The following is a 23,556-nucleotide window of genomic DNA, read 5'->3' as shown; positions in this document are numbered from 1 at the left end:
CCTCCGGCCAGGGGCGGCCCACCGCCTCCTCCCTACCTCGCCCCGACGGGTCCCCGAGCCAGGCCCCCTTCCATCCCCGACAGCCAGTTCCGACATTTCCCATTTCCGCAGCTTTTTTTCTCCAGGCTGCCCGCACTTCGTCCCTCCAAAACAGGACAGGCCGGACGGAGTTGAAACTTTTTTCCCCATCACAAGAAACAACGGGCAAAGATCCAGGAGAGTCGCGAATTTAAATTGAGACTGCCGATGCCAGAGCTGAGCACGGACACAGATTAGTCCCATGAAGTCGGTGGAGGTCCAGGGATCAAAAATCCAGGAATAGAGCTGGGATTAATCTGCCTCCATTTATAGGCTCGCGTTTTGTCAGAGGCCTCTTCATGCTTAGGGTTCCCCTCAATCTCTCAAACACAAGCTGGCTTGGGAAATTCTCAGAAAAATTCAAATTCAGCTGTGAAAAGCACCTGGGACCCATTTCTATGGCACCTCTGCTGGGACAACCTGGAAATATTCCTAATTTTCTCCAAGGAATAAACATCTCTCCAGTTCTTCAATTCTAAAACACAAAGGTATTTATTTGAAGGATTTCCTCCTGGAGAGTGCTTAAATCTTTTCCTGCAACTGAAATATTTCCTAGCACCTCATCCCAAAGCACACATCCCTGTTCTCCTTTCCAGGGCGATGGAGAATGAGCACAGGTGACACTGTCGTGGAGCTCCAAACCCCCATCCCTCAACCATCACCCCAAAACAGCAACGTACAGAGCCCTGGACCCATGGCAGGGAGGTTTAGCCTGGGAGTTTCCAGTTAATTTGGGCATTTTGGTTGAGTCAGCTGACTCCAGTAAACAGCAATCAGGTAATGGGGGAAGATCTGCACCTGAGAGTTCATCAGATCCAGCCCCTTTTGGGTGAGGACTGTGGGGTTTAGGGAGAAAACCCCCACCACAAGGGGTGTGCGAATAAAATCCCCACGTTCCTCTGTGGCCTGAGCTCTGCTGGGGACCAGGTCCTGATGTTCCAAGGAAAACTGATGTGTTGTTGTTGAAGCCAGCCTGACTCGGAGCTGAACACAACAACAGCCCTGACACATCCAAAGCAAACCAGGAACAGGCAAAAATTACCTGTGTGGAAAACCAGCCTTTCCACAGCTGGATGGCAAGGACAGACTTCACCTTGGAGAAACCAGAGAAACACCCCAGTGCCTCAAGGGCACCCAACATGAGAGTGCCTCAGATCTCACCAGGGCACACAACAGGGATTGAAGAGAATTTGGATTTACCACAATATCCTGCTACCTGTTGTGGACACCTCTGGCACAGCCCAGTGCCCCTCCCCACCCAATCCACTCTTTGCACCATCCACAGAGCTCTGGGCCAGCAGGAACTTGTGTTGGGCTGTGGGGATACAGACCTTGGGAGGCTCACGGCTGCTCTGGCCATTCCATGTGTCAGCTAGATATTCCTACGAGTGTCATTATGGGAAAACAATCAGCAATCAGCATCTACTCCTTCTCTCTTCCTCCAGTGATCAAAACAACCCAACCCCAACTAATGGACATAAAAATGTGCCCGAGCTGTTGGTTACAGCTCACAGCAGGAGCAGCCCCTTCCCTTCCCTTCAACAGGACCCACCCCCCTCCACCCCAGGGATCCTGAGGAATGACCCATCCTCAGGGAATGCAGCCAGGCAGAGAACACAGCCCAGAATAGGCACCTGTGTCACCGAAACTGTGTTTGGGGAGAGAAAAAAACAAGCCATGGAGGACAAAGGTGTGGCACAGCCGGCGAGGAGAGGTGACAGTGTCCCTGCCAGAGCACGCACTTCCCAACCTGTTCCGCGTGTGCTGTCACCCACAACAGCAATAACAGATATGCAGGGTGTTGAACAAGGAGGGAGAAAAATTATAGAGCTATAAAGGAAACCACAAATGTGATTCAAAGGGTGAAAGTAAGTTTGTGAGAGAGCCTTACCAGGTAATCTGTGACATCTGATCTAGCAAGCTCAGCAGAGGTAGTTAGAGGTTTTTGATTAATCAGCTGTAGAGGGAAGGGAAAAATGTCTTCAGAGTAGGAAAATGGCTCTTTGATTCAGAGAACTACATTGAAAAAATAAAGCCAATGCGTGCAGACTGCCCAGAAAAAGCATTTGTGGCAAACAAGTCCCACTCACTGCAGAGGTAGAGGGGAATCCAGTGGGACACCAGGACAGAGCTGGGCATTCCAGTGACAAACTTGTTCCTCAGCAGATGCAGCAGTGCTGTAGCTGTCCCAGAGCAGGGACAGGGTAGGAACCGGCCACCTCCTCTGAGTGCTGAACACCCCACAGCATTTTCTACATGGCAGTGAAGGAGCCCAGGCTGGCCCTGTGGAGGCCCAGAGCTGAGTGCCTGGAGCTGGCACACACCTCACCGATCCCCACAGAGCCTCCTGCCCCAACAGCCAGCTCTGATAAAATGGACTTAGGTTCCCCATTCCACCAGAAATTTAGTTCTCTAATTAAACACCAGAGGAAATGGGTCTGGTCTCAGCTCCAACCCCCTCAGAGCAGCCCTTGCACTCAAGGCCAACCCCTCAGTGCACAGAACAATGAACAGGAGCCAAGCTGAGCTTGTCCTCCCACGCCCGCCCGTGGGCCGCTGCCCAGCTCCGAGCAGGGCTGTGGCAAACACCAGCTCAGGACCAGTGGCCCCACCCTCGGCTAGGAGGGGCCTCTGCCTGAGGCTCCAGATTCAGAATTAAGCCAAACACTGCTGTTCAACATCACCTTTTGCAGCTCAGACAAATCCAAACCAAGAATCCGTGGGTTTCCAGAACAATTTATTTCTCTACGTCAGGCCCTCGAAGAGCAGTAGTGTATATGTTGTGATAAACTGACACTGAGAAGATTTAACAATTTCTTCATTTAATAAGTGATTTTCACTACATGATATTGTACACTGTCATCTGTTCAAAAAAGATCAACAGTTTTTAAAAAACAAGATTCTGTGAGAGATTTATATAAACCGGTGATCAAGATCAACACCTCTGGTTGGCTTATCAAGCGAGTTTCTAGGTTTCTTTGTAGAACAAAGTCTTTATGCTGAAATGCACAAACCCCTTCCAGCAGATCCAGAGCCATTTCCATCACTCCCAGAGCCATTTGTGTCACTGCCCCGGGACTGCTGTCTCAGCACTGGGATCTGCTCGACTGAACACACGGAAACTGTACAAAAATGTGTTCACTTTGAGCATGGACAAGCCTTTCTGTTTGCTATTTCCAGCCAGCACTTCCTTTTCTCTCCGAGAGGAAGGCGTGGATGGGAAGCCCAGCCAGCTCGGCAGGGGGGTTGTGTACAAACGGGTTTCTAAGCGAACTTTGGCTTCAGGAAGGAGACACAAACACTTAAAATAATGGCTTTGTCATCTGAAGTGTACGGAGAGGGACGTGTGTCTGAATTAAATATACATCCTACCAGTGGTGCTGGCAAGGTTGAAGGTTATTCCTAATGTCGACAGCAATAAAACTAACGTGTACATGACAAGACATTAAAAGAAATGCAATCCCTTTAAAACAAAATTGAACATAAAAAAAGTTCACAGTGGTTTGTATAAACAGTATGTAATCGCTGACAGGAACAATCTCTACTCTCACAGCACACGAGTGCCCTCTTCAGATCCTAAAGAACAAGATTTACACTATTCATGGTACGGGTCCCGCCAGCCCCGCGGTTACCTGGCTGGTGGGAAGATGCTGTGGAGTGTGCAGCTGGAACAACGACACAGGGGGACTTTCAAACTCTTTTCCTGGGAGGGAGGAAAGTCTTTCATTCGCTGTTACAACCAGCAAATGCCATTCATCAAATGGAAAGGAAAACCACAAACACATTATCTATTTTGAGCAAGCTGAACAGCACACATGGTAAGTTTAAAAATGGAGGTTATAGACTATGATACAAGTCCCAACAAGGCAGTGCCAAAGTGACTATTTCTTGGCTTGTTTTGTGATCATACCCCTGGGAGGTGTTACGGGTCTGCTGGAATTGGGCTTCTTCTTCTCTGCAGGTTTCAAGATCTGAAAAGACAGAGGGGTCATTTAGAAAAAAGTTTTAGTTGTCTTCCAGTCCAACAGTAATTCACTGGTAAAGGCACTACATGGTTCTGGACAAGTCTCAGTGTGCCAGGAAATCAATGTGCTTCCTGCTCTGAGCTAGGCTGGGCCTTGGGATCTGCTGCTCCAGAGCCCACAGCAGTGGGAGCAGCTGACAGCCTACTGCTTTGCCTGGGTGATTTAATTCCAGGATAAAACAGTTCCCCTACACACACCAGCAAAGGGTTATCACCTTTTTGAAGATATGAGTAAAAACACTGCCCTGCCTACGTGTGACAGCTGTAAAGATCTACTTGAAACAAGTCTGTTATTTAACAGTAAAACGTTGATTCAAAATAGCACAAATTTAATGTGTGACCTCACTAAAGAGAAGGGAAGATCTTCAGATACTGTACCTGGAAAGAGCACATTAGTGTTTCATCCACGCTCATCATGGCACCCGCGTTATCAAACTCTCCACAGTAATTTGGGGCAGAAAAGAGAGTTACCAATTGTCTTTTTGCAAAAAACTCATATCCATCTTCAACCACCTTTAGAGACAAAAGCAGAGGTGTTACTCTGGGCAGCTTCCTCCTGACAAGGTGCAAAGCAACTTTTCCAGAGGCAGCAGCTGAAAACCTGGCTATGAGCCAGGTTTAATGAGCATGAGTTTCAAACTTTTACATTAAAACAGGAGCATCACAAGAACCAGCTCAGCAACAGAGTCCATTAACATTGGGAAAAGCCTTGTTCAAGAGAATCAGTTTCTATGAAAATGTTAACTATAAGGGCTGTTAAACACTGGGACACATTCAGAGAACCACACACATATTTACAACTTGGCTGGACAAGACCTTCAGCACCTTGGGCTGACACAGGCCTGGCCTGGACCAGGTGACCACCTCAGGTCCCCAAACATAAATTATTCTATGGTTTAATGAAATCAAACAAAATGAAAATACCTGATGAGCTCTACATATGAGATCCAAATCATGTTTATGGAGAAACTTAGCAACCACTTCAGCACCAAAAGTGAAGGACACTCCTCTGTCATTTTCACCCCAGCCCAAGACATCCTTGTCAGGGTCAGACCACAGGAGATCACACAGGAGGCCTTGGTCCGGTACATCCGTGGGGCGCATGATCCGTCTGATCTGCTCCATTGACTGCAGGTCTGGTGACAAACCTGTTCACAGGGAAGACACAGGCAGGTCCCAGCTTAGTCCAGCTTTGCTCTGCAGCACTGACATTCATCCAGGACAAAAATAACTTGGATTCAAAGTGATTCACCACTACCATTTTACGTAGCTCAGTGGCGACATTCACTGACGTTTTTTAAATCCAGCATTTGCTCTAAACTGTTTGGTACAGAAGTCACTTGGTAGGAGATTTACTGGAAGCAAGATAAAGCAAGGCCATTTCCACATTTTACAGGATTACAACAATCTCACTAATATTTTGCAAGTGTCTGATAGAAGAGCTGTTAAATAAAAGAGGCATGAACACCAGGAATCACAGAGAATGCTCGCTGTGATGATCAGTGAGATGAAATAAAATACCAAACCAATCTCATACCATTTTTCACTGATGTGAGTCCCTGGGCAACTGTAATGAGTTGCAAGTGATAAAATATTTAAGGTGCAATCTGTACTTTATGACCAGAAAAAGCTGCATCATGCGGCATAAATCAACTTCTACAAATTAAACCCATCAGGTCATACAGGGCTTGGAGCAACCTGACCCAGTGACAGGAGTCCCTGTCCATGGTGGGGGAATTCTACTGACTGACCCCCAAGGGTGCCTTCCAACCCAAACCACTCTGATTCTGTGAAAACAGATGTTTTTGGGACAGATATCAAACTCCTGGTCCTCTAAGTCTAAAAAACCCCTAAAAGGACTCTCTACTCCAAAGGAGAGGCTATTAAAGGTGCCTTTGGTGGAAAAGGAAGAGCAGATCGTGTCTGAACCAGCTCCATGATTCACAACACTGACACTCATTGAGCCCAACCCTTCCTCATACATGAGCCAAGGCACAGAAAAATCCCTACGTTTTGAAGCTTCAGCAATGTAAACATGGCAATGAAACGGTCATGACTGAGTTTTCCAGTTCCTCAAACATCACCTAAGGAACTGCTACTCACCCCCGTGACAGCAGAATATTTTCTCATCCACAATAGCTGCAATTGGTAAACAGTTAAAACAGTCTGTGAAGGTTTTCCACAGCTTAATATTGTATCTTCTCTTACCTAGAAGAAATTGGGGAGAAAATCCCAGTCAATGTGCTTTTCTAACACAAACACAACCAACCTAACTTAAGATGCCTGAACTTTACTGAGACTTGCAAAAAGTCAGCATTAGAGCCTATACATAATTGATATTTTCTGACTTATTTAATTGTTTAAATAGCAAAGGTCTCTCAGTGTGGCACAGCTTCAAGGACACCATAAGCCTGTTCAACAGTTGGCAATCAGGCTCTCTAGTCCCAGCTCTGCTTTGGCAAATTATCCCTTGGAGAATTTGATCTATTGCAGAAAATTTTGCCATTTGCCATTTCTTTTAGGGGAAGACAGCAATTCTTGAAAAGCAGATTTTCTTTAAAATTCTGCTTTACCACATAAACTCACTTTCAGCAAATAAACAGGACTGAAAAACGAAACAGGACTGAAAAACCCAACTGCCACAGTTTTATGAATTTCAAAGGGACTCTCCCAGATATGAACCCTGAACATATTTGTGATATATGACTAAGCCTGTGATTAATCTCTGAGGAGACAACTCTGAAATACCACACATCTTTGTTTCCTCACAGGAGGAGAACAAGACATGGAGCGCACATCTTGTCATCATCTGCAAGCCAAGTGTGTCCCACCACACAAGTTCCAACATGCTTCAGTGCACAATTAATTTAATATCAGCTCTACATTATCTGGATTAACTCATATCCTTTGAAACAGGAACACTGGCTCCTACTTCACAGCAAAATTACTTGTTGTGCTTGGGTAAGGTCTACATACATCACACAAGCTGCACATATCATCATCAGATGAATGAAACAGAGGTGAACCTCTGCAATGCACATCAAATTAAATTTTCCCATCTCTCATTAGATGCCCCTATGAGTTTTACTAGTGAGAATTGTTAGTTAACACAGCAGCCAACAAATAAAATTACCCACTTGGTCGCTGCTTTGTAGTGTGAGTCTCAGGCTCGAAGAGGGCCAGGGGAAGGACAGACTCCCTTCTCTAAAACAGGCCAAGGACCCCTCTAAAGAGCACAGAGGGCATTTCAAGCTAGGAAGGAGCCATCTAACACTGCCACCCTGCTGTCCCAGGAGAGGCACACATGCCTGGTACTTACATTCATCATAAAACCCATAAATTCTATTGATGCTGGCACATTCATGGTTCCCTCGGAGGAGGAAAAAATTCTCAGGGTATTTAATTTTGTAGGCCAATAGAAGACAAATTGTTTCTAAAGATTGTTTTCCTCTGTCAACATAATCACCAAGGAACAGGTAGTTGCTCTCTGGTGGAAAACCCCCATACTCAAAGAGTCGGAGCAAGTCATAGTATTGTCCATGGATGTCACCTGCAAGGAGATTCAGACATGACACTTAAGTGACCTTTCACTACATTCTTGATTCTAGAGAAAGAACAAATTAAAGATGCTTCAGAAAGAAAAAAAGCTTGCAGTTACATACCACCCATAGCATATTTAAAATGGCAGTTAACGTAGATAAAATTATCACATTTTGACATCTTTGCAATGGTAGCTACACAAAAATATTCGTGTGTATAAAACAAAATCAAGATTCCAAGAAACCAACTGTGTTTTCTGGAAACACCCAGTAATTCAAATTCTAGCAGGGAAACTGCATCAAAAATGAATTTGGTATTTCTGCCTTTGGTTTAAATCATGGGCTTGTTTCTGACAAGCAGAACACTAAATCATGATTTTAGACTACCAATATTATAAATATGGAATGAGCTGCTTCAAATAGAAATAAGTCCTCTGTTTTAGAGTTGGATAAAAAACTATTTGCTAGAAGTTTTCAAAATTGCATTTATTGAGGCTTTTATGTTGACATTCTTCATTCTTTTAGCATAAGTAGACATGTCCATGTGTGCAAAAGTAGCACTGCTGTATGCAATACGGTGAGAAAAATCTAGAGAGCAATTCCAAGAAACAGTACAAAAATCTAAGTTTCCAGCAGGATTTTAAAATACTGTCAAAACATTGCTCAGCTTTGCATGGCAGCACATTAAACACTGGGGTTCCTCATTGTTTCCCCTTGTTCAGTCACAACTGGGCCAAACATCATTTATTTGATAACTTCTTTCAAAAACTTCATGTGAACCTCTCTCCCAGCCTGGTGAAACTGGACCAGTTGCTTTTTGGGTTTGGATTATTTTGGTTCCAAATACAATCCCCACATGTTACCCCCTCTCCACTCCTCTACCCTACATATCCAGCAGGGTTTTATTTTGCCTTTTGCTACAATTATTTATTAGTTTCACTGTTAGTAAGCGAAAGTAGCATCTGGCACTTCTGCCTATGGTCTGCATTTACCTGACACCTCCCCCAAGATCAAACCAAAACTCACAGTACTCACCACAGATTTTCAGTGGAGCTTCAAGTTCTAGTAGAATAGGCTGACTCAGGAAGATTTCTCTGGATTTCAAGCACAATCCTCTAATTTCATTCTCTTGTAGTTGGACGTTTTTGCCTGGTTTTGATCCTCGCACTGTTGAGAATCAGAAGTCAGTTATCAAAACCAGCACCATCCCTGGTGTTATTTTAAGAGTCTGACTGAATGCCAGAGCAGCACTGAATGAGAAGGTACCAGGGTAGGATTGGTGTGCTGGGGTGAAATGGCAGTGCAGGGAAAGGGGAGGGTGTTCTGTTCCAGTCGTATGTTACTTTCATTTAACAGAATTCAAGGCTCAACACTTCCCCCGTTAAAAATGTCACATTTTAAATAGCATCAGATCAGTTCTATTCAGTTATAAACCCCATCTTGGACAATGTGACTATTTACATGTTATTTTTAGTGAAGCAGATATGTGCTTGTTCTCTGGAAGCTGTCTGAACTGGAGCAAAGGGTGTCTGCCACTCAGTCACCAACAAATGTGCAAGTTTCCCTAAATCAGCAAATCACCTCACCCAACCTAAACAAGACCACAGCATCAGTAAATCTTGCACTGCCCCGCTCTACACTGCAGCTCGAAAACAGGGAAGAAAAATAAACACAAGACTGGAAGGTAAGGACTATCAGTAAGGAAATAGTTTTGGATCATGATGACAAAGCAGCTGCCATCATCACTGCTTTTGAGCAGGGTAAAAGACAAGCCAGTAGGAGACCAACCTCCCAGTCCCAAAGCATTTCCCCCTCCCAGCTCCTGTCCTTCACACCCTTCCATCACTGCTTCAATCTCCCCCACTGCAACAATTCATGACAGTTTGTTCCTTTAACATCCATTAAAGCTTTCCTCCCTGCTCTGGACAAGGACATCAGTCTGACCTGAACAAGTTCCACACTCCTGCTTCTGTTGCCCAGAAATACAAAGGGCATTTCTACAGCAGCAGCACTGTAACTACAGCCCAAATTGCACAAAGCAGCATTTATCAGGGTTAAGACTGGATTTAAAAAAATTATGAGTATGCCATTTCTGGTGAAGCCTATATTTTTATTTGTTGACAAAACCAGTGACAACATATAATAGTGATAAGGCTGAAGGAAAAAAAGGAGTACGAGCAGCAATCATCTTCTACAACGTAACCCATTGGTTCAGCTGCAGCAAAGCCAAACCACCAAGAACCCGAGTCTCAGACAGCTGGAAACGCTCTGCCAACACCTCCAGAAACAAAATCCCCCACTGCTAAGGCTGCCAGGCTAGGTGATTACTGTGAGCAACTCTATGGCATTGAGACTGAAGAATCTATGCCCTTACCAAAAAAACTCTGCTCTTTAACTGCAAAAAAAGCAAGCCACGAGCCTGAATCCTTTCAAACACAAGAACCTATGCAGTACTATCTTCCTGAAGCCCTGAATAACTTAGTAGCTAGCTAACACTTCAGTTTAATTCCTTAGCTACTGTTTCACCTCTGAGTGAGAAATCCGAAAGCTCCAGATGACTCAAATCTCTGCCACCACTGCGCTGTATGGAGCCAAGTGAGAACTGCAGTGGGAAAGGCTGGGGGTGCTCCAGGCAAGTTTTAGGAACAGCAAGAACAAAAACCAGTTGTGTTCCAATTTCTCACTAGCACAGGAGCTCCTGACTTTTCCACAGGCCTCTGATCAAGCACAGAAAACACGGCTCAGTGAGTGTGCACCTTACCTAGACCATGATAACATAATGGCTGTGTAACAGACATGAAATCCGTGACGCTGGATGTGAGCTCTGCCAGCACTCGCGGTGCTGCTGCCACAGCAATCCTTCCCTGACTGCCAGACCCCGGCAGGGTGGCACTGTCTGCCCTGCAGAACCACTGGCAGTGCCCTAAACCCCACCACCTTTCCCCAAACAACCTCCAAAATAAAACTCCAGCTCAGATTACAACGTGTGCTCACAGTGACATTACTGCAGATCAAAAGTCACACCTTGAACAGTGCTCTCTTTCAGGCTGTACCTGCTCCTCTGTTCCTCACTGCCCACGTGTTATCACTCACCACTGACATTACATGCCAACACTGGAATTACCACTGCACTTCATGTCTTTCATTAAAATCTCAGAAGTAATGAAGCATGTAAATGGAAGTTAAATCTTTGTCACAGCAGTTTATCACAAATGAGGCTTTTCAGCCATGCAGTAATTTTTTCATCCATACAGTAATTTTCCAAAGACTCCTGAGCAACAAGCAAGTCACTCAAAATGCCAAATATCCAGAAGCAATAAACAACAGAAATTTTTAGAATTAAGTGATAAACTGGCTGAATTGTAAATATAAAACTGATGGTCACTTAATCATAGATTTTACAATTCTCCTTTTTTTTTTAGATAATACAAAATATTTGTATGCAGTTTTCTGTGAAGCCAAAAATTTAATTTGATTTGATCTTCTTAGAAAGTGCTAAAACCAAACTCTGTACTTCACATCCATAAATTAAAAAGTACAAAATATTATAAAGACTATGCAATGCACTGAGTCACTAAAGCTCATGAATAAAGCATGTGCACTCATTTTTGCTCAAGATTAAATGAAGATCTGAACACTGTTTCAGACACAGGTTTTCTAGGTTTTTCCAATACATTTTTATTGAACTGGTATAATCCTCACACAGTTTTAGTCACCTGCCTGTAGAAAACCTTGACAAAATGAAATAATGCTTTGCTGCACTTCCCAAACTTCCTAGGACAGATGCCATGGGTGAAAGAACAAGAAAATTTGGCACAGCTCTGCCTGCCAGTGACATTTTCACTGCTTTGTCCAACCTGCACAGAGGAGATAAGTGTGTTAAATTTCTTAATGACATTAACCTGTATGTCAGGAAAAGCTAGGAAAACAAAAGTGGGTTTGGCTTCAGGAGAATCAAAAATGCAGAAGTGCATCTTGGATTGAGGAATCCGTATTTTTAGTGCAAGCATTTTCTCAGACACAATGAAAGAGCTGGCACAGAAATGCAGGATATTCAGTCTTAATGACTTTTTAAAAGGTTTCTCTGGGTCTTCAAGCTACTTAGCCCTTCTAAGAAAGACAAAAATAGAACACTATGAAAAATATGTTGTGTTTACAGTTTGTTTCTCTGCTTTGGACCAAAACAAGGCAGCTTGTGGAGATCAGACAGTATAATACTAATTGACAGCTTGGTCATGAAGTCAAAAGAGCAGCTCGATAGTACTGTATAGGCACATTTGCCCTTTCAATGCATAAAAAATAACCTCTCAGAAATGACATCCTGGAACTGACAGTGGAACAAGCTAAAGATTAATCATTTGGGGAAAAAATTCAGCCCATTTCAAGTGGTATTTGATTTGTGCCTGAACACACTGCTGCAGCATTTTCAGACAGCAAAATATTCCCAACCTCTTTTAGGCAGGGATGCTCCTGTTCTTAGAAATGATTTCTCTAGAGCCTGAATTTCAGTGTCCAGTCTGGGCCGTCTTCTAACAGCTCAAATCTTTCTTACTGTACAAATCTGAGAAGTTGTGAAAAAATAAGCTCTCCACTAGATGGAAATGACTACAGAAGAAAATCCTTCCCTGCAGCCTGGATGATCCTTGCAGAGGTACTGCTCTGAACACAGGGTGCACTATTAAAATTATCCTTGACTTCCGAGACGGGGAGAAACTGATGCAAACAAGAAGATACCAACTCTAAAATGAGTGTACTATAAACAGAGCAGTATGACAGGTGCCCAGCAGAGGGGGAAAGGAAGGTACAGGAAGAAAAGCAAGAACTTGATGCACCCAGTCATTCTGGAGCAAGCAAACAGCAAGTATGAAGTGTAGCTGCAGCTGCCAGGAGTCAGAACACTGCCTGACATTGAGAATTTATTCTACATTTCCCTGGGAGGGATAAATGGGTCAGGAGCTGGGGGATCCAGAATGTACAACAGTCTGAGACCATATGCATGCAGAGTACAACAGACTCCCACAACCCAACCTACCCCCAGCATTTTCCAATCCTTGCTTTGGTGCCACACAGTCATTTACGTCAGTCAAGGTTAATTTGAAAGGGACAGATACTTACAGAAGTAGTCAAAAATAGCAGGAAGTTCAAAAATGCCAGAAATTGCAGTGATCCAAACATCTCATTTCCATTCAGTATTACATTACAAGAAGCAGCTGAGATACTGTCAACTGAAGTGTGAGAATCAAGTTCTCCTACAGAAAATGTTTTAAGAAAAATAGTCTATCTACAGGTCAGTTCATTTTTCTGGCTTATTAAACAAGTCTCTCAGTTTCACCATATTTTACGTTAAGATGTCTGCAATCATAGTGACATTTCCAAAAATACTGCAGGTTGGTTTTAATCTAGTTTTTAGCAGTTCCCAATGACAGTTTCACAGTCAGTTTTGCACCACAGGCACAAAGGGAATAAATAACTTGAAAGTGGTTGATGTAAAAAAGGTTTTACTTCACTGCAGGCACTACCAGCTTTGATCAGATCTCTTCAAATTCAAAACTGAAATGGAAAAGCATCTCCTCAGTGCACAAGGCTCTGAGAAGCTCTCATCTGCTTTCTAGTATGTCAAAAGTTCACAGCAGTGTTATCAAATGGAAGATTCTGCATGACTACAAGTTTTTCATCCTGTAACGTATTTCCACACTGCAGACAGGTGAGGAGCGACAGGTACTCACACTGCTCACAAACTGAGGGGACAAATTCCTCCACTTCTCTGACTGGGCAACAGGCACAGAATTTCACAGACTTATCTGAATCCTTGGCATTGATAAGAATCTAATGCTGGTCTTTGGAATGAAGAGTTTCTATTTCCTACTCTTAGAAACTGCTGCACCACAGCAGGAAACAATTAACATCAAGCTACACAAACTAGGGAAAATGATATGGTTTGAAGTCAAAAAGTGTTGCTTGTCCATGAGAAACTTCATCACAGCATCCCAACTCATCCATGAGTAAATGTGACATTTCAGATTAACATCACTGAGAATCACTCTTACCCCAGTATATGAACCTAAAGGTCAAGCAACCCTGCAGACCCAATTAATACTGTACTTAACAGAACGGTGAAAAAAAATTATAGGACTGTATTTGTGAGAAAAAAATCTTCTCTGTGGTGAGCAAAATCTTATCTGTGCTCTTTAGCTCAACTATTTTTAATAAGTAGATGATAATCTTTCCCCATTTAAAGTAAATTAAGAGAGAATATCTCCTTGACATCTCTACAACAGGCTTTACTGGGAATAGAAATCTGTGGGTGTATAAACAGAAATGTTTAAGGATTCAAGAGTCTTTTTGCAGATTTTAGTGCACTAGCCAGGATTTCAGTTTTCAGAATGGCTACCACCACTGTAGCCTCGCGTGGCTTCATCCAAAGTAGCCTCCATTCATGATTCAATTTTCCCTTAAAGTGCCTGCAGAGGATGCAGCACAGGAGAGATCTGCAGAAACATTTCAACTTGGGTCACTTAGGTATGTTGAAATTGTTTTACCCATTATTTATTGTTACCATGGTGAGACTAATACACTTCAATCCTGTTTTCTAACTAGGTGACTGTGAGCTCCAAACCAGACCCTCCTTAACTGCAAAAGCTGCCAGCACACGAGATGAAGGAAATGGATAAGGGGCTCAAGTTATAGGAAGCCCATCTGACATGACACAGAAAGGAAGCCACGCTCACACTCAGGGAGTCTCGGGATTTGTCACTCATTCTTTACTGAGGCAAGCAGGAATTCTGCCATTTCCTGGAGCCCTTTCCAAGACCATACAGGTGCCACTGATTTTTTATCTTACAAGGAGTTTCTTAGCACTTTCTTGTCTGCTGGTATTTTTGTCAGCACACACAGACGCAGCTGCTGCCTTAAGTACTCCCTGCTAGAAGGGGCAAAATTTGCTCTCATGTTTGAGCCCTTTTATTCCTCAGGAAGGTGAATTAGTTCCATCAATATTTGAGCATTTATCCAATAGCAAGGATACTTAAAAACATTTCAGTACTCAGTGCAGGATACTGTTACTTACTACACTTTGCAAATCTCATTCTTGTGGATATTACAGTTATCAAAAGTCACAAAGTCAGACAAGCTGTACTCAGGAAATTGCTCTGGGCAGGACAGGACACAACCCCCATCAGTGAAAAAGGGAGAAAATACAAATTCAATTACAGCAAAAAAAAAAAGTCAGTATTTTCAATGTTTCCCCTGAATGGCTTTCTAAGGTTGAGAACAATGCTACTGCAAAATGGTTTTTTGTGACATTTCAATCCAAATGGTTCTGTAGTCTTCAAATATTTACCTTAGAATGAGAAGCTGAAGTATGTACTTCCAGGCCTTTTAAAGAACAAGTTAATAATTTCACCTGAATAGCCTAATGTGGGTGGGAGAACATCACTATTTGGGGAAAAATTAGGAATAATGTCAGTTGAGCAGAGGAGTCAGGATAGAAAGCAACTAAAATCCCTCACAAATACATTATTAATACCCTCTATTAGGGACAAAAGCAAGAATAATTTATTATTCACCCTTCACTTTACCTCAACCATTAGACTCAATTCACTGCTTCTTCCAACAGGGCAGTGCTAAGGCACATGACAAAACAAACACCTAACTGTACCTGCTCACTGATTTCCAGTATTTCATCAAGAATCTCCTTAGCACTGGGCTTTGGTACCTTTGGAAAGGGCTATGCCCCCTGCTCACACTCTTTAAATTTTAGTAGCAAAATCACCCAAAGTTAACTGCTATAAAAATGTGTAAGTATTTAAAGAGAGCTATAATGAAATACCAAATTGCTCCAAAATTACAGCTTGCACAAGGATTTGAGCAATTCAGTTTGTGAGCTGATTATTAAAGCAGATTTTGCAGTGTTTTCATGCCTGAGTATGATTTTAATCTGTGTGCAGCCTTGTCTGAAGAGGTATTGACACAGAGCTCACGGGCACACCACACTTTGTGTAACTAACATTATGCACTTGTTCTACCAGAACTGCACTGAAAAACAATAATTTGTTTGGTCTAAATCTAAAATGCAGTGTGTGCTGAAATGCAGCAATGTTTTAGGGAAAAAAAAGTATAAAAATGACACTCACAAAGGTCAGTCATTACTCTCTGTCTGGCAAAGACATTTAGAACAGACATTTAATAATCAACAAATAAAGCACTAGCATAGGTTACTAACAGCAGTCATTGTTTTAAATATTGAAAGACAATCATTGCCTCAAGGAATCCAAAATCCCACCTGCAGTATTAATAAAGGAAAAAAAAAATAATTTCAGTTCTGGCAGCTGATGCAACCTCAGGTAACGTCTGTAATTGCATGAAGCACCTCTTAAAAGAGTCAGTAAACCTTCTGAAGCCTGATTTATGAGCTCTTATCTGCTCCAACCATCTAATGCTGATATAAACTGAGCAAGAGCAGAACACATTGACATAGTACATCTTACTACTTTTTGAAACTTTAAACAGAGAAATCACTTGCATTTCTTTCTAGGAAAGGTCTAATCCATGCTTTAAAAAATTAAACTTTACACTCTGAAAATATTGTATTAGTTACACTAAGGGAAATCAGTAAGAACTGTAACTAATGAGTGCAACTCAACTGAGCATGTATTAATATGTCACCAAACATATGACATACGAGACCTGACATTTACAAGTTGTATTACTGGATTTTCAGGAAAATCCTGGTCTAACTTTATGAAGGGAAATCTTTAAATAATTGAAACCAGGGCGGTTTAAATTGGTAACAGGCAAAACCCAAACCGGATCAGAGGAAAAACCCCATTTACTTTTACTTATTCAATAATCCCATAATTCATCTACAGGATTTTTTCAACTCAAGTTTTCTAGAGTAGAATTTCTGTTCCTCTGCCTGACCTTTTGCTATCCAAGCATTACACAAGCAAAATCCTGTAAGAAGGAAAGTGTGTAAGAAAAGACATTTCTTCATCATTTTTCTCGGCAACATCTCAACTGACTTTGTGCCAAATGGAAAAAAGTTAAATCCCTGACCACGCTTTTCAAGAGTAAGTTCAGATGAGATGCCTGGACTGACACATGTGAAGTGAGGCTGGATCAGGACAGCTTCCTTCTCTGCATAATTATGCTTTTCCTTGATGCCAGGAAGAGAATTTGTCACAGGCAGCTTCTCAGTCTTTTGCCCTAAAATCAGTCGATCCCAGTCCAGGGCTGATCGCTGCAAGCGAAGGGATGATGCTGGAGACACCCCCTGCAACTTCCAGGTTTTCCTTTGATTTACAAAGTCCCAGGCAACTCTTTTCATCCCAAAGCACCAACAATAGCAGACAATAAGCCCTTTTTCAGACTGTCTGAAACACCAAACCCCAACCCTCTATTCACACCTAAAAACCCACCATATGTTACGAATTAAGAGGAAAAATCCTGTGGCAGCTTTAATGCAAGCAGCTAATCAAAGCTAAAGCCAGCATACACTGAAACCCACGACAGTCTCCTCCCGACTAGCTGAAAAGCTGCCTCGACACTCTTTAAACACGCTGACTCTTATTTCCAGAGCCCCGCGAATACCCAGCCATGCCCTGATCCCATGTGTATGCGTGAAAGGCAAGAGAACACCCCAGGCTTTTTGAAAGCACTTCCTACAAAATACTACTAAATTAAGCATCCTCTCATTCGAACACAGGAGTAGATTAAGCATCCCCTCAAAACTGCATGGGAGGAGAAGAGGGCAGCCGGCTGCTCCCAGCATTGCACCGGGGGATCAAAAGGGGCAGAAACGCCTCGGAAATACACACGGGCTGAGGGGAAAGTTGGGGCTGCGGGGCCGAGAAAGGCGGGAGGCGGCGGCGGAGACCCCAGGCAGACAAAGCGCCTCTCGCCCCTCCATTTTAGTGCCCCCTTAGCCCCCGCCGGGCGGGCGGGACGCGGCGCATCGGCCCCGCCGCCCCCACCCCCCAACCGCGCCGTCCCCGACCCTCACCCTCCAGCAGCCGTTGGATGATGCTGTCGATGTTGAGCTTGTCTATATCCGCCATCGCCTCTCAGCGGCCGGGCGGAGCCCTCCCCGCCGCTCCGCTCGCGGCTTGGCCGGCCCGACTGCGCTCCTCGTTCTGTCTCGTTTTTGCCCTTTCCTGCTCTGCGCCTTCCCTCGCTCTCTCTGCTCCCCCCCCGCCCCCTCAGCACAGAGCCAGCACTGAACAAAATGGCCGCCTTCCCCTCAGCGGGCTCGCCTGGCGCACGGATACTACGAGCGCGAGGCGGCCCGTCGGAAACCCTTTATAGGCCGGGCGGGAAGAGCGGGAGGGGTGATGCGGCTCCGCTTGCAGGATCCTACCGCTCCCGCTACGGGAAATAGTGCGGCGGTGCCGCCTCCCGGTGTCGCGACAGTCGCAGGGCGGCGGAACCAGTGGTGGCGGTCACAGAATCCCAGAATCCATTAGGCTGAAAAGACCTCCGAGATCGAACAGTCCAGCCTATAACCGAGCACCACTATGTCACCTAGACCATGGCACCGAGTGCCACATTCAGTTGTTCCTTGAGGGACAGGGACTCCACCACGTCCCTGTGCAGCCCGTTCCAATGTCTAATCACCCCTTCTGTGGGGAAATGTCTGTACCTTGTAGGGTTCCTGCAGACTGGGATCTGCAGGGAGCAGGAAGGGGCCACCCTGTCCCTCATGTCATCCCCCCACTGTGGTCATGGCCTCTCACACCCACATGTGAGGGAGATGGTGGCTTCAGGTGGGATTTTGGGGACACTTTAGGGCTGGGTAACCACAGCCCTCATGTCCTTCACCTCACACTGAGCCATCTCTGCCTCACAGGTTGAGGCAAAGTGTCCTGAGCAGCTCCTCAGCTCCAGAGCACTTTCAGACACGTGGCTCTGCACCTGCAAATCCTTCAAGAAACAAGCGTACAGCACTTTCAAGTCCTTGCAGATGAAGGAATTAACCTCATCGTTCGAAAGCATCTCGCTGTTTATTTCACACTTCCATTATTTTATTCTATAAGTAGCTACAGCTTGGCTACAAGCACTTAAATGAGGTTGTGCTCATAAACTGGATGGTGTTTGTCCAGGAGCCGGGCTGTGCGAGCCTTTCCCACCCTTCAGTCTGTACCTCGGGTTGAATATTGTTTAATTGCTTTATTTTCTCCTCCTTTAATTTGCAGGGCTGGCTGTGTGGAGCTCTTCCCTCCTCCCCTCCCTTCCCTGGCTGGATTGCTCCCACTATCCTGGCAGATTCCTCCTGCCAGCAGTTATACAATCTCCATTGCGGCTCATTGCCGTGCCGGGGCCGGAGCAGAGTTCGGATTCGTGCGGGTGATAAAGCAAAGGACTTGCAGGCTCAGCACACCTCAGGTCTGAGGGAGGAAGGAGATAAGAGGATGCAGAGTCTACCTGAAACAGGTTCCAACCCCTGGCAAGAGCAGCCTCAACGCTCCGCTTCCCCGAGCGAACACTTATCGTATGGAGCACGCCCAAGCTGATATGCTAATCTTAGTCACACTGGTGTAAACCCAAAGTAACCCCATGGAAAACAATGGAGTTACTTCAGATTTACTTCAACGTGACAGCCTTTGCAGATTTACATCTATTTTTGTGCTGCACCTTCTCGGGGAGCGGCCCCCTCTGGCTCTTGCACCGAATGCTTTCTTTCTCTTTCAAATCCTTCCTAATTCTGCAGGGCCAGTTGTTCTCTTGGACTTAGCTGAATTATTTAACAAGGAAAATTGTTCCTGTGTTTCCAGAGGAACCTTCCTGGCCTTGTTTTCATTTCTGGAAATATCTTTATCTCATCTCACCCTTCAGCTGTTACCTTCTCTCCAGGGACAATTCCTTTGGGGATCTGAGCACCTTTAGTGGGTGTTGAGTCCTTTTCACTCCTGGTAACTCTCTGGGAAATGGGGTGGAGGGGAAGAGCTTAGCAACCCAGGAGATGTACTTGGGAATTCACCTGGAAACTCTGTACTTCTGAAAGGACAGAACCAGCCCTTCAAAACAAGGTCAGGGCAAAGAATCTGTCTCACTTGCTGAACCATATCAGGCAAGGTCCAGAGCACTGATAATTCTTGTAAAAAGAGGTGTAGCTGGGAGGAAAGAAGAGAAATGAAAGATAAAGGTGAATCTGTAAAGGCCTCGTCATCACCTTTATAACCAACTCACCTTGTTCCAGCTCCAATTCTCCACAGCAGCTGCCAACTCCTGGTGTCCTGTTCAGAGGGGGCTGGATTTTTGCACAGGGTCTTTCTCCTTCTCATAAAAAAAAAATGAAAGGACCCTTCCTTATCAGTAAACTCCATGGAGAGCCACAGTTGTATTAAAATGCCACCACAAAATTATCTTTTTATTAAGGTAGCTTTTCTCTGCAGGAAATAACCAGCCTCGCCCCACACCCTGATTAGAAGAGGGACCCACCAAGGCATTATAAATATCATGAAGCCGTTTTGTTCTCTGGTGTTGCTGACAACAAATTTATTTCTAGAGGAGGAACAGATTTATTTCCAGAGAGGGAACAGTCAGGGAAATCCCTTTGTCCTTAAATTCTGCACATGGGCTTGAAACATTCCATAGCATATACCAACAACTCCACCCCTTCTTTCAATTTATCTGCAATTCTTTTCCTACTTTTCTACTAGCTAAATACATGGTGATGAACTATTTGTTCAGCACAAATTACTCACAGCTCACAGCTTTGAGACCTCTGGGTCTTTTCCTCCTTCCCCCCCTTGAAATTCCACAAATCACCACTTTGGTCTCATTCTTTGGAAGCCTCTGTGTAAAACACCTTTCCCCACTGATTTGTCCTCACTCTCCCTTGCAAATGTTGCTTTATTATTGTATTGTTGCTCATAATCTGGTTAAATTTAAGAATATATAAATAATACATATAATACCCACCTACATATAGAAGAAAAATAAGATTTCAGTATTGTTCTGTATATATATATAAATATATGTATGCATACACATGCATATGCTGTGAGTACAATATAATCCATATTTACACCATGTACACATACATATGTGTATATATGTGCAAAAATTAATTAAATATTCCCTGATTTATCCCTGTTTGAGGGTGGATCCTGAGAAATGTGAGGCACCCACACTTTAAGATTGCATATTTGCTAAGCCCATGAAATTCAATGTGTTTGTGTACATTTCAAACAAAGATCTCCACGGGCTCTTCAAACACTGCCAAAACAAGAATGGGTGACTTGTGGGTCAGGTGTTGTTTTTCCTATCTTGCTCCACAGCCAGGATTCCAATGTTTTCATAACTCCTACTGTTTGCACCCAGCTTGCCTGGTGTTACAGTTGAGATAAAGCCTCATGCACACCTCTTGCTTTTCATGCCTACAATATTTTGCTAAGCCCCAAATTTCAGCAGGGTTTTGGGGGTGGGTGGCGTTGATTTGTCAGACAAAAGAGAAGCAGCTGGAACAAGCTGTGAGGCTGATCTGGAGATGGAAGGGTCTGTGTCCTGCTCCAAAGGGAGCTGCTGACGCACAGGCAGGAGTTTTCTTAGTGTCATGTTTTATTTACAAAACACACAGTGCCACGATCTCCCTCCAGCAACAAAACTTGTGGATCCTGAGCGTTCCTGTGCGGAACCTGGCGAGGAGATCGGGGCTGGCAGCTGCTCCTGAGCTTCCAGCTTTGCCTTGGGGCTCTCCAAGGACTCAAACCTTGTGCAGAAGCTGAATGAGACCTCGTGCCCAGCCAGCCAGCAGCAGGATTCCTGCTGGAGATTTCCTTACACTCTTCTCAGGGGTGTACCCTGCACACCAGAGCCAGGCCTTGATTTCCACCAAGCTGATGGTTTCCCAGTCTTAACAACTGTTCTCCATAGGAAACCTCCCCCCAACAGCTGTCAACACCAATGGCAAGTCCATCTCAAGCTTGTTAAAATCACATTTTTGATACCAAAGGTAAAAAAAATCAGCTCAGAAAATTTTGAGACAGGTAATTTTGACATGGGAGAAATATGATTTGCCCTTCCTCCCCTCCTAGTGGGTTTTAAAAAATTTATTTATTAAAAGTTGATGTACTTCATGGGCTTCTGGTGAAAGGTACTTTCAAATGGAAAAATATTCTGTTGGTGAGTTTGGAAGGTTCATACTCACAAAAATACTGCCAATAAAATCCTTCTCATGTAAAAATGTCATAAGTCCATTTTTTCCTAATACAGCAGTGACCACCATAAGATTTTTCCTTCTCCAGCTCTTTGGATTAGGAAAACTCAGCATATTCCACACTCTTGATGAATTTCTCAGATGAATCTGATTTTAAAGCTCCGAGATGAGGCACAAGAGCCATTTTGATGGGTCCTGTCCTGATGTGGCTGACACATCCCTGGGCAGGCATGGCCATTGTCTGCTCTGCTGCTTGGAGAAAGAGGAGAAAAAGCTCCAGAGGAGGCTTTGTCCTACTTTAAGTGGAGAGCAGCCGTGGCGGATCAGTTGACGCCGCTCTGGCACCGAGTGGAGCCCCGTCTTCCCCTCTTCCTCAGGAATCCCTTTGCTCCGCCAAGGGGAGTTGCATAACCAGCTGGAAAGCTCTTGTGGGCTTCCACAGGGCTCAGCTGAGCTGTTCTCTGAGGGGAAAGGGAAAAACACAGCCAGCAGCCAGTGCTGAACACCCAGCAAAGGGTTTTTTGCCCCTTTTCCAGCTGGTTTATGGTAGAGTGAGTACAACTTTCCCTTTGCAGTGTCAGCAACTCTCAGCACGGCTCACCTGGATGTGGGGGCACAGAGGGATGTGAGCAGACCTTGCAAAACAAGGAGAAGCCACTCAAACTCCCCTTTTGCTGCTCAAAGTGGGACATTTCTGTGCAGGTGCAGCCTCACGTGGATGTTCCTCATTGCCCTGGCCAGAGATGCACGTTTGCAGCCTGGGACACGGCCTCTGATCTAAGCCCAGCTTCATGGCTGAGCTGCTTCTCTAATTAAAACCCATGAAAAAGCAGCATCAGGAGGGCTGTCAAGGGAGAGGGAAAGTGGAAATAGGATGAAGGTCTGGTGATTTGCTATTGGTCAAAGAGCTGCTGTGCCTCTGCTAGTGGGAGACACACCAGTGAACATGAGATGCAGGAGCAAGAAAGAGGTTTTCCATGCACCCCAGAGATCCGTAATTCATTCATTCATGCCTTTTCCCATGGAAATGCAGGTGAAATATGTGACAAATCCCACCTGCAGGTGCTTGAAGGCTGCTGCACCAAAGCTTTCCCAGGGACAGGTAACAAGTGTCTAGAGGGCAGTAGCTTTGCTGATCCAGACTTTGCACTCCTGAAACTCCCAACAGTCCCATTGGCAGCTCTTGGACACCTGGGATTTCTGCTCATATGCAGCACTTGGAAACGTGGTCCATTGTGGAGGTAGCTGCCACGTACTCTTAATTATTTGTTTCTATTCTCACCTCCTCCTTGCTGCTCTCCGCTCACCAGCCTGGCAGATTTTCAGGAGCTGGGCTGCTCTTACGTAACACTGCGCCAAAATTGGTGTGAAAGGATTCAGAGGGATCTGTGGCTGGAATCACCTTTGATCCCTGGATCCCCTTCTGGTTTGTTTGTGCATTTTGGGCACACCACTGTGAGCTGCTGGGGCATCTCTGCCCTGGCATCCCTTGGAATCCATCCTCTGCCCCTGGCATTGCTCAGGTCCTGGTGTCCAGGCCATTCCATGAGTGCTGCCTTGGTCACAGCTGTCTTGTGACAGTAGATGTGGTCCCATGCCAGCTCTCCTGGGCATGTAGGAGCAGCTTCTCCCAGGTCTCCACATGAGCATGACCAGAGTTCAAGCCTGTATAATTAGCAGTAATTAGCCAATTGAAGGAGCATGTATAAAACGGATTAAACTCACTGAAATCCCCAGCCCAAGTTGAGCTGAGCTGTGTT

General features: G+C 44.6%; 1 protein-coding gene across 1 annotated transcript; it reads right to left on the bottom strand.

Moving 5' to 3' along the window:
- Positions 1-2,798: 2,798 nt before the first annotated feature.
- PPP1CC (protein phosphatase 1 catalytic subunit gamma) lies at positions 2,799-17,871 on the bottom strand. The gene is made up of 7 exons (XM_059863850.1): positions 17,642-17,871; positions 8,677-8,808; positions 7,422-7,652; positions 6,206-6,310; positions 5,027-5,250; positions 4,481-4,615; positions 2,799-4,049 (listed from the first exon to the last, which is right to left on the bottom strand). The coding sequence occupies exons 1-7, from the start codon at positions 17,694-17,696 to the stop codon at positions 3,960-3,962; spliced, it is 972 nt and encodes a 323-aa protein (XP_059719833.1). The 5' UTR covers positions 17,697-17,871; the 3' UTR covers positions 2,799-3,959.
- Between the last annotated feature and the right edge of the window lie 5,685 nt (positions 17,872-23,556).

This window comes from Haemorhous mexicanus, chromosome 19 (assembly GCF_027477595.1).
Source record: "Haemorhous mexicanus isolate bHaeMex1 chromosome 19, bHaeMex1.pri, whole genome shotgun sequence".
NCBI classification, from domain to species: domain Eukaryota; kingdom Metazoa; phylum Chordata; class Aves; order Passeriformes; family Fringillidae; genus Haemorhous; species Haemorhous mexicanus.
This window is presented reverse-complemented; position numbering and strand designations above follow the sequence as displayed.

Coding starts and splice junctions, on each gene's coding strand:
- PPP1CC (XM_059863850.1), bottom strand. CDS start 17,696: ATGGCGGATATAGACAAGCTCAACATCGACAGCATCATCCAACGGCTG. Junction 7,653..8,676: donor AGCTCCACTGAAAATCTGTG/GTGAGTACTGTG, acceptor ATCTCCTTGCAG/GTGACATCCATGGACAATAC. Junction 5,251..6,205: donor AATATTCTGCTGTCACGGGG/GTGAGTAGCAGT, acceptor CCCTGTGAACAG/GTTTGTCACCAGACCTGCAG.